An 11,491-nucleotide genomic window follows, 5' to 3' on the forward strand; every position below is an offset into this window, starting at 1 on the left:
TCTTCAATTTTTCCTATTATAGAGAAAGGGCGAATAGCTATATTAAAATAGTTCTTCTAATTAATTTCCTTTCAATGTGCACCAATTCGTGCACTGGGCCACTAGTACATATATGAAAGCAGAGCTATTTGGGTATGGATGGCAGAGATTCATACGTTTAAAAAAGAAACTATCAGTACTACTCATAAAAAGGACAGCAACTTGAATGAACATCAAGGGAATTATACTGAGTGAAAAAGCCCACCTCTAAAGGTTACAAACTGTATGGTTACATTTATATAACATTCTCCACATGGCAAGATTATAGAGATGGAGAAAAAGATCAGTGGTTGCCAGGGCTCAGGGACAGGGGGAGAGAGGAAGGTGGCTGTGGCTATAAAAGAGTAACAGGAAAGATCCTGGGAGGGGAACACTTCCGTCTTGGCAATGGTGGTTACAGATCTCATCTACCTATCTATTTATCTATCTACTGTGTGTGTGTGTGTGTGTGTGTGTGTGTGTGTGTGTGTTTGACAAAACTGCACAGAACTAAACACACACAAATGAATGCACAGAAAACTGACAAAATTCGAATATGGCTATGATTTGTGTCAGTGTCAATTTCCTCGTTGTGAAACTGTACTAGTTTCCAGTAAACACGGCTCCAACAGGCGTGAACAGGTGGCATGGGCTGCGATTCCCTGCAGGTGACCCGGCCAGCCGCACTGGGGCGACACCTCCGGGGTCACCCACCAATGAGGTTCGTTCCCCCACCATAATTGGATCAGATTGGTGGAGGGAGCGCAGAGCCACTCACCCAGGGAGCACAGAGCCACTGACTAGCCCATGGTCTAGGAATGAAGGGAAACTTGGAAGGTGAAGTAGGAGCGACAGGAGGAGACAAGCTATACAAAGTCAATGACTGGAGCAGAAGTCAGGTGTGAACGCCCACCGGCCGAGTTTACTCAATGACCTTGCTTCCCAATGGCTTTGCCCACTCCCTCTGCGTTGGGACCCGAGACCCACTGTGCTTTTGGACGAGAGGTGAGGAGAGATGGGGGGGCAGGGATCCAGTCCTCCGCAGGGGACGGTCCGGGACTCTGCTCTGCGCGGCTCGGTTGCTCCAGGGACTGCCACGGCCGCTCTAGGACCCCCTGCGGCTGCCGGGGCTTTTTCCAGAGGGGATGCTGAGTCACAGATCTGTCACGCTTCTCACCTCTCCCCAGCCCTCCGGGGGCTAAAGTAAAAGCGAAAGCGAATGCGACTCGCGGGGCGGCTAGTCCCGAGAACTGTGCCCGTTGCCTCCTCCCGGACCCTTGGGCATCTGCAGGTGCCGGCGAGGGCGAGGACGCAGGCGAGACTGAGGCCATGGCCCGCCACCCGCTCCGGGACTGCTGGGCCAGAGAACTCCCCGTGCTGCTGCTACTGCTGCTCCGGCCGCCGCAGACGCGGGGTAGGGAAAGGCGTGCGCCCTTGGGGCGGCGGGAGGAGGCCCGGGAGCCGCAGGGGGACTGCGCTGAGCTCTCCACCTACAGCGGCGGGCAATCGGTGGGGTAGGAAAGGGTGAACCGCCGGCCAGGGAGGGGGCGCGGCACCCGCGTGCGGGGAGCACGTGGAGGGAGCAGTGGCTAGGAGCAGAGCGCCAGTCTCTGCGCCCCGACCCACCCCCAAGGGAGGGAGCTGCGAGGCCAGGCTTTTAATACAACTTCTTCCCGATTTCCAAGGCAAAGGGGGAAACCCGGGGCTTGCAATGGGGTATCCGAGTTGGAGTTTTACAGCAATTCCGAGAAACCATGAGCGCGGTTCTCCTAGCCCCAGAAGGAAAGCTGTACAAATGTTGCAAAGCAAGCAGTCCCCGCAGAGGTCGGGGAAGACGACCCCATCAATACCCTCAGACAAAAGCAAATAACAAGCGTAGGTAGTAGGATCGGCTAGGGGCTGCGTCCCTGAGGAGAGAAAAGGCGTCGGCCAGATTGCACATCTGGGAACCTGGAAACAACTCCAATTCTTAAGCAGCTGGGAACTGTGCCAGGGCGCAGGAGAGTGGGGCAGCATGGAGTAAATGCTCCCAGGCAAAGGCGAAGAAATGAAATTGTTGGTGATGGTGTGGTGTAGGTCGCATAGATGTAATCTCAGCGGAAAGCATAGAATCAGTGACGAATACATTTTTCTCCTGGGAGATAGAGAGGAGGAAGAAGAAATAATAGATGTGTCTGGATTTATCCATGTTGGCTCTTCTTAATCTTTTCAGTCTGGGAGCTCTTTGAGGGGTCTGATGAAAGCTATGTACTCTCTCCCCAGAAAAAAAAATGCATAAATACATATACTTACAAAACTTGCATATGATTTTGGGGTCATGGACCCACTGAAAGGCATCCATGGGCTCCTCGGGGATTAGTAAATCCATAAGATCTCTTACTTCCTTCCCCCTCGTGTGTGTGTTTAAGGCAAGACTCCCAATCATTTACATCCAGTCAGTCAGTCAGACCAGTCTAGCCAGTACTTGATCAGAGCCATCCATCCTGGCTGGGTTGGTGTTAACTCCATAGCTCTGTGGATTCCATGAAGTTTTGTTTTCAGAAGACTATGTTTGGACTTCTCCCATATCTGAGAATGTGAGTTATGTTGGTGATTTGTTCAGGTCCTCCCAACTGGCTGACCAGTGTCCTGCATGCTCCCTGAGGAGATGTAGGAGACAGCCGGTGGCCTGGGGCAACTCGATTGCACAGTGTGAAAGGAAATGCAGCTTTAGTCAGAACCCAGCAAAGATGAGCTGTCAAAGTGCAGAGAGCAAAACTGCAGTCAAGATTTTTAAAGCTCATCAACTACAGCATTGCTCTTTAACCTCACAAGGTTCTTGCTACCATCTGATAACTCCTCATGTTTCTTAGTTTTTCTTAAACAGCTTTACTGAGGGATAATTGACAGATAAACTGCATACATTTAAATTGAACGATCTGATAAATTTAAAGTTAAATGTGTACACTCATGAATCAATCACCACAATCAAGAGAATAAACATAATCATCATTACCAGAAGCTTCTTCATGTCCTTCATACTCCTTACCTCCCAATGGGCTGTCACCCAGGAAAACACCATCTGCTTTCTGTCACTATTAATTTGTTGTATCTTCTAGAATTTTATATAAATGCAACCATAGTATATGCTCTTTCTTGCCTGGATTCTTCCTTTCATTGTAACTACTCTAAGAATCCATCCACACTGTAACTTGTATCAATAGTTCCTTTCTTTTTATTGCTGAGTACTCTTCCATTGCATGGATATCACACAGTTTGTTTACCCATTCACTTGTTACATGGACATTTACATTGTTTTGGTTTGGGGCTATTGCATATAGAGCTGCTATGAACATTCGCATTTAGGTTCTTGTGTGGACATAGGCATTTTTTTCTCTTTAGTAGAGAAAATGACTAGGAGTGGCTGGATCATATGACACATGATGTTTAATTTTTTTTAAAAAACTGACAAACCATTTTTCAAAGTAATTGTACTATTTTGCATTCCCAATAGCAGTATTGTTTTGGTTTGGTCTCTTTTTGTTTTGTTTGTTTATTTGTTTGCTTTTATATATAACTATCCAATTGTTACAGCACCATTTGTTGAAAAGATTATCTCTGCTGAATTGATATTATAACTTTAAAAAAAACACACACACAAAGCATCAGCTGTCCCTTTATGTTTGGATTGCTTGCAGTAGAAAAAACACCAATATACAAATATCAATTATAGCTCTATACATTAGCAATAAGCAATTGGAAAATGAAATTTTTAAAAAATGTATAATTTGCTATAGCATCAAAAAGTGTGAAATACTTAGGGATAAATGTGACAAAAGACTAGAAAAGAAAAAAAAGACTAGAAAAGATCACCTGTACACTGAAACCTAAAAACTATTGCTGAGAGAAATTTAAAGATCTAACAAATGGGGAAATATACCATGTTCATGGAATGGGCAAATCAATATCATTAAGGTGGCAATTCTCCACAAATCAATATTCCAGCAGGCTTTACTGTATAAATTAACAAACTGATTCCAAAATTCACATGAAAATGCAAAAGATAAAAAAAGAGAAAATGCAAAAGATGTAGTATAACCAAAAAAATGAAAAAGAATGGAATTCGAAGAACAACACTTCTAATTTTGAGACTAATTATAAAGTTACAGTAATCAAGACAATGTGGTATTGGTAAAATGGATAAAGAGCTAACAGAGCAGAGGATACCTAATATTTTTTAAGCAGAAGAGATCCAAATTATTAAATTTGTTACTTGGTAATATGATCCTGGTTATCCTATATAATCCTATATCATAAAAGCCTGATATGCAAATTTGTCCCCTTGACCAGGAGTTTGACTGGGATTTCAACCAGGGGGCGGGGCCAGCCAACCAACTGTGGGAAGGGAGACCCCAGCCGCCGGCAGCTGGCAGCCTCTAGGGACCCTATCCATACACAAATGTCATGCACTGGGCCTCTAGTAAAGTATAAAGAGCAGCCCATTTCTTATCCCTAGGTGAGAAAATAATACAGTCTCAGATCTGTTCCTGCTAGTTTACAGACAGCAAGTTGCATCTGTCCTTATTCAAAAGGCCTGATTTGGAGGGAAATTCATCATCTTGGGCAGGTCATTTGTTTAAAGATGAATATCCCTGCTCACTAGTGCTGGTTTGTACAGAGTGTTAGTGCATTGGGGGGTGGTTAGTGTATTGGTGGTTAGTGCATATGGGAGAACATATTCACCAATGATTCATTGATAAGGGGTTAATCCCCAAAATATATAAAGAACTAATACAACTTAATGCCAGGAAGACAAACAATCCAAAAATGGGCAAAGGGCCTGCATAAACACTTCTCCAAAGAGGACATACAGATGGCCAAAAGACATATGAAAAAATAAGCAACATCACTTAATCATCAGAGAGATGTAAATTAAAATGACAATGAGGTATCACCTCACACCTACCAGAAGTGCTAGTGAGAATGTGGAAAAAAGGGAACCCTAGTTGGTGGGAATGCAGATTGGTGCAGCCACTGTGGAAAACAGTATGGAGTTTCCTTAAAAAAATTAAAAATGGAACAGCCTTTTGACTCAGCAATCGCACTTCTGGGTATATATCATAAGAATCCCATAACACCAATCAGAAATAATATATGCACCCTTATGTTCATAGCAGCATTATTTACAATAGCCAAGATCTGGAAACAGCCCAAGTGCCCACAAGTATATGAATAGATATAAAAGCTGCATTACATTTACACAATGGAATACTACACAGAAGGAACTCTTACTCTTTGTGGCAGCATGGATGGACCTGGAAATTATTATGCTAAGCGAATTAAGCCAGTCAGAGAAAGACAAATACCATGTGATCTCACTAATATATGGAATCTAATGAACAAATAAACTGACAAACAAAATAGAATCAGAGGCATGGATACATGGAACAGACAGACAGCTGTCAGAGGGGAGGGGGATGAAGGTGACTAGATAAAGGACAGTGAAGGGATTAGCTAAGAAACATATATGCATAGCCCATGGACACAGACAATAGTTTGGGGAGGGAAAAGGGAGAGATGGTGAGTCAGGGTAGATGTAGGCAAACGGGGAGGCGGAATAGGGGACATTTGTAATAGTGTCAACAATAAAAATTTTTAATTAAAAAAATTTTAACCATTTTTCAGAACTATGGGGGGGTTGCCCAAACCTTTTATTATTTTATTTCAAATCAGTTTTATCTAGTTATTATTGCTTTGTGCTACTACTGATAGCAAAAAAGTGATAAAAACTTAAATGTACAAAAAATATAGGATTTTTTTAAATCAACCTAAATGTTTAACAGTGGAGGACTGCATAAATACAATGGAGTTGCTTTCAAATAGTATGCATCATATGATTCATTTTTACTAAAAGATCTAGAAGTAACTGTATTAAGGAGAGAGATATGGATTGTGTCTGTGTGTTTGTCTGCCTTTTCTCGCTTTTCTATCATATTTTGAATTGTGCTTAGCCAGTTAGCTCAATTGGTTAGAGGATGGTGCTAATATTTTCAATTGTTTTGTAATAAGAAAAGTAAAATAAAACCACAAAATAATTCAATCAAGATCTAGAATTTTGGAGTTTTTATCATTCATTTTAAATTATAGCTGATCTCCTTGTTTGGCAATGTTTTCATGACTTTACATATTTTGCAAATTGCTCAAAATAAATTATTATAAGGTCATTGCATATAACATTTGTGCATACTATACATACATTTTATCATCTTTTACAATTTATTTAAACAATTCTTATTGCCCTGGATAGTGTGGCTCAGTTGGTACACCAAAAGGTGGCGGGCTACATTCCTAATGAGGGCACATACCCAGGCTGTGGGTTCAATCCCCAGTCCAGGCACATACAGGAGGCAACTGATCGATGTTTCTCTCTCACATCTCTCTCTCTCTCTCTCTCTCTCTCTCTCTCTCTAAAAAAACAAAACCCAATTCTTTATTGTTGGAGCTGTGTGTAGGCTTCAGTTGCCTCTAAATGGTTAAATATTTAGATTGTTTCAAAATGTTTGATGTTCTAAACACACAGAGTAGGAATAATTGGATGAAAACTAGCTACACAGAGTAAAAAAGGCGAGGGGAAACACCTCAAATCCTAAAAAATGGCAGTGTTTCTGGGGATATTCTTTTTCAATCAAATCATCACTTCAACAAACTTGTTTTGGGCTATATCAATTTTGCCAAATGATTTTACTAAATCCTATATAATAAAAGGCTAATATGCAAATTATCCCCTCAACCGGGAGTTCGACTGGGAGTTCAACCGGGGGCCGAGGCGGCCAGCAAACTGCCCACAGCCCCTCCTCTCGGCTGGCCCAGCCCAATCGGGCCCTGATCGGAGAGGGCCAGCCAGACCCCACCCATATAACTGTTTGAATAAATGTATAAAATCCCCAAGTATATACTCTTGGAATCACTCAGTGTTACTCATTACACAGGATTGATGTTATCTGAATACTTTCTATTTGGAAAGACTTAATTTTCTCCTGCATTGTAGGGAGCCACTGAAGGTTTCTGGGCAAAGGAGACATCATTGGAGTTGAATGGCATAAGGGTGTAAAGAGTGTGAAGAATTAACTGTAGTTTAGAGAGTCTGGAGGCAGGAAGCTAAGTTGGAGGCTTTTGCAATAGTTCTAGTAAGTGGTGATGAAATCCTGAACCAAGACACTGTCAATAAGGAAGGGGGGGGGCAGATTTCCTCCTGAGTTCCATAAATATAAAATGTATTTCATTCTTTCCCTTTTGTTTGTTCCTCAACCTTCATTCAACTCATCCAAGCCTTTAAAAAGCATTATTTAAGGACTTGAACGATGATGAATTTACCTATCACACAAAAAGTAGATTGGGAAGCTCAGTAAATGAGCCTGAGACAGAAAGAATAGATGAGTTAAGGGCAATGACCTGAACTTGGTACTTATAGTGAGTGCCAGAAGGAAGTGTGTTGGCTTGGTTGGCATTTCAACTAGAAAAATTATGAAAGAAAACAGATTACTGTGAACACAGAGCCCTTTACACATTAAATACATCAGCTTCACACTGCATTTCTTGAGAGCAGAAATTACATGGTATCCTACAATTGGCATGTTGTAGGCATTTAAATGGTAGAATAAGAGAAATAAAATATTGGAATGGGCTCTGACTCTCCTTAAAGAACAGGAGGGGCATGCTAACCTGATAACTTTTGAACTCCGAAAATGAGACTAGGCCAGAGCTACTTTCTCGTATTAAATTGTGTAAACCAACTTGGTAAAAAAGCCTGATTCACAAGTTCTGGGAAGTAAAAACAGGTGTGGCCCTACACACTATTTTAGTGACTTCATTTAAATGATCATTGGACTTGCTGTATATGTTTTTTAGACAATTTAAGAGTTTTGATATTTCAAGAACCTTAAGTTTACACCTATTTCCATTGCACTCTATATATTCACAAGCCATTAACTTCAGAAAACACCATCGCATGTCAGGTTTAGCACTCTTAATACCAGAGGACTTTAAAATATATCCACCACCATCAAGGAGCTTACAATATTATTTAAAAGGTGAGACTTGCTTACATTGAATATCTAGGGAACAATGTTATAAAAGAATGAATGTAAAGAGAAATTATCATTGAAGTATCAAAAGATGTGATTAAAGCCTCAATGAAAGGTTATTGATATAATCAAATGCATTATCTACCATCCTCATATAATAAAGAGCTAATATGCAAATGGTTGTCACGCCTTTGTGCCCTCATGTCCTTGCACCCTTGCTCCCGGGCTGGGGGACCTGAGGCCAGGGCAGGGGACCTGAGGATGCACTGCGCCCCCCGCCTGGCAGAGGGCTGGGGGACCTGAGTCTGCGCCCCCACCCCTGCTGGGTCTGGGTCTCGCAGAATTTCAAGGCACGAGTGAGTGGGCGGGGACTTGACTCTGGGTCCCGCGGCATGCCCCAGACTCTGACAGGAGGGAGACTTTCATATACATTTTACTAATTTTCTTTCATCTCTGACACTTCTATTATAGAGAAAGGGCAAATAGCAATATTAAAATATTTCCTCTAATTAATTCCCTTTTAATATGCACGAATTTTGTGCACCTGGCCACTCGTCCTATATAATAAAAGGGTAATATGCAAATTGACTGAATGGTGGAACAACTGGTCACTATGATGTGCGCTGACCACCAGAGGGCAGATGCTTAACGCAGGAGCTGCCCGCTGGTGGTCAGTGCACTCCCACTGGTGGAGTGCCGCTCAACCAGAAGCTGGGCTCACGGCTGGCAAGTGCAGCGGCGGTGGTGGGAGCTTCTCCCGCCTCCGAGGCAATGCTAAGGATGTCTGACTGCTGGCTTAGGACATCCTAAGCCGGCATTCAGACATCTGACTTAGGCCCATGGGGAGCGGGCCTAAGCCGCAGGCTGGCCCCCTCTGTGGGAGGCAATTGGCCAATCAGGTATATAGATACTTTCTGAAGGCAGCACGGACTCCTTCCTTATTTCTTTCCTCTGTGGTTGGAGAATAGGGGACTAAAAGGTGGAGACAGAACTGTGGCCGGGCCTGGGGCTTTTGTAGGCAGCAGAAAGAGAGAGAGGGCTGAGGAAAGTCTAGACACGGTTTCCTTCAATTGTCCTCTCTTCCTCCGGGCCCCTCCCTCCATTTTTTCCTTGTCATGGTGGACGCTCGGGCCTTGGACCAACAGGAGCCCAGTGATGGTGGGGTTCAGCCCTCTCACTTCTCAGCTGAATGTACAGCCACCTCACATTCCAAGTGGGGCTGTTTTCAAGTGGCTAAAGCACTGGGAATTCACGCCTCCTGGCCTTTCCCCTCTCAGTTTCCTCCTTGGGTCTGTTGCAAACTTTACTGAGACACTGAAGCAGCTCTGCCCTGGTAGTTCTGCACCGGCCCCTGCCCAGGCCCAGCCGGGCACTCTTCCTCGAGGTCTCTGGGCCCACAGTCTGTGCTCAGAGAGGTCGCCTAGAGCCCGTTACCCCAGGCAGGTGGGGCAGGGGGGCTAGCTTGAAGAGCTAGAGGAAGATGGCAGAGTAAGAGTTGGTATGAACCAGCGCCTGCTCAGCCAGACTTCCTAAGCTCCCCATGGGCCCAGGCCAGACCCCTTCCCTGTGCCAGGAGGATCCCTGCTGAGGTCCCCTCCCTGCATCCAGCACCCTCCTCCCTGTTCCACCACTGGGGGGCGGGAGCAGCTCGCCTGCTCTGGACCCTGCCAGCCTGGCAGGCGGTGGTGCAGGTGGTGTGGCCTAGGGCGCTGGTGGCTGCGAACCTCCTCTCCCTCTCTGAAGCATGGGGCAGGATCGCAGCAGCTCGTGGCCACCTCTGGGTGCCGTGCATGAAGACACCACTCGCCGCTGAACCACTGTCCAACCTGGGACCTGTGGGGGCTGGGGTGGCCTCAGGCTCCCGCTGGCCCCACCAAAGCCAGACTTGGAGCCCTGCAGGCCTTGTTGCCCTTGTGAATAGCCATGGCCCGGCCATCCCGTCCCAGCAAGTGGCCATCCGATCGCCATGGCTCACTCCCCGGTGCAGTCAGGTCTGCCCGGCAAGCATATAGGCAGGAGCTGGGCCACCAAGGGGAGGGGGTAGGGATGCATGGGCCGGGGTGGAAGCGGAGAACTTGGTGGTGTAAACACAGCCCCCCCCACGCCACGCCAGCCCCTCGTGCCACATTCCCGGACCCCCGGTCACCCCTGCCCAGCGCTGCACTCTCAGGCCTGAGATGGGGTGTGAGACCTGGGGCTGTGGCCTGGAGGTGGCCCTCGCTAGCTTGGAGTCGCAGTGGTTGGTCAGGGAGGGATGTGGGGTGCCATGAGACAGCTTCACGCAAGTCCCCGCTGAAAGTCCCTGCCTCTCTCTCTCTCTGAGAGGTCAGCAGCAGTTCAGCCCACTTGGCATGCTGCATGTGCAGCCTGGTTTTCAGTAGAGCCTTTGGTCGTTTTGGATCTTATGGATACTGGCTCTTCATACATATATATATATTAGAGGCCTGGTGCACGAAATTCATGTGTGTGTGGGGAGGGGTCACTCAGCCCGGCCTGCACCCTCTCCAATCTGGGACCCCTCAGGGGATGTCCGACTGCCTCTCGAAATCTGGTACCACTGGCTCCTAACTGATTGCCTGCCTGCCTGCCTGCCTAATCACCTCTACCCCTCTGCCTGCCTGCCTGATCGCCCCTAACCATCTCTGCATGCCTGCCTGATCCCCCCAACTGCTCTCCTACCTGCCTGATCGCCCATAACTGCTCCCCTGCTGGCTTGATTGCCCCTAACTGCCTCTGCCTTGCCCTGCACCCAGGATTCCCTCCTCCAGCCAGTTGCAGGCACCTGGGACCCGAGCTTCCCTCCCTCTGGCCGGCTGCAGGCACCCAGGACCCAAGCCGGCTTTGCCGGGACCAGCTGCAGCCACAGGGGACCGTGGGCGGGTGGCTTCACCCGGGCCGCAGCCACAGCTGCCCTGGACCGCGGGGCGGGCAGTTTGTCCCTCTCCCAGGCCACAGCTTGGCTGGTCCCCATTCCTCTCTCACGAGCTCATTTGTGCCTGGCTGGTCCCCATTCCTCTCTCCCCAATGTTGAGTGTCTGAGCTGTTACGGCGTGGTGACATGAGGGTGTGATGACCATTTGCATATTAGCTCTTTATTATATAGGATGTGAAGTTGTATAATGTCACTTGGAGATAAACCATGAAAAGGTAAAGATGTATACTATAAACCACTAAATAATACAACAAAAGGTGTATTTAGTAAGCTAATAAAGGAGATGAAATAGAATTATGAAATATACTCAAATAATCCATGACATAATCATCTCCATAGGAAAATCCTATGGAATCTACCAAAATATGATTAGAATAAGTGAGTTCAGCTAGGTTGCAGAATGCACAATTAATTTACAAAAGTACATACAATCGAAAATTAAGTACCTAGTAATAAATCAACAAAACTTGTCATGTGA

At 45.8% G+C, this 11,491-nt stretch overlaps 1 protein-coding gene across 8 annotated transcripts in view; it reads left to right on the forward strand.

The window, feature by feature from the left end:
- The first annotated feature begins 699 nt into the window (after positions 1-699).
- IL15RA (interleukin 15 receptor subunit alpha) overlaps positions 700-11,491 on the forward strand; it is a 39,295-nt gene continuing 28,503 nt past the window's right edge. For 2 of the 8 annotated variants that reach the window (XM_023753575.1, XM_023753571.1), the window contains exon 1: positions 1,037-1,432. In XM_023753575.1, the coding sequence (XP_023609343.1) occupies positions 1,348-1,432 (85 nt within the window). In that variant the 5' untranslated portion in view covers positions 1,037-1,347. The other 6 variants (XM_023753573.1, XM_006088416.3, XM_023753570.1 and 3 more) reach the window with 5 other exon arrangements.

The sequence above is a fragment of the Myotis lucifugus genome, unplaced genomic scaffold (genome assembly GCF_000147115.1).
Source record: "Myotis lucifugus unplaced genomic scaffold, Myoluc2.0 scaffold_47, whole genome shotgun sequence".
In the NCBI taxonomy this organism is placed as follows: Eukaryota; Metazoa; Chordata; class Mammalia; order Chiroptera; family Vespertilionidae; genus Myotis; species Myotis lucifugus.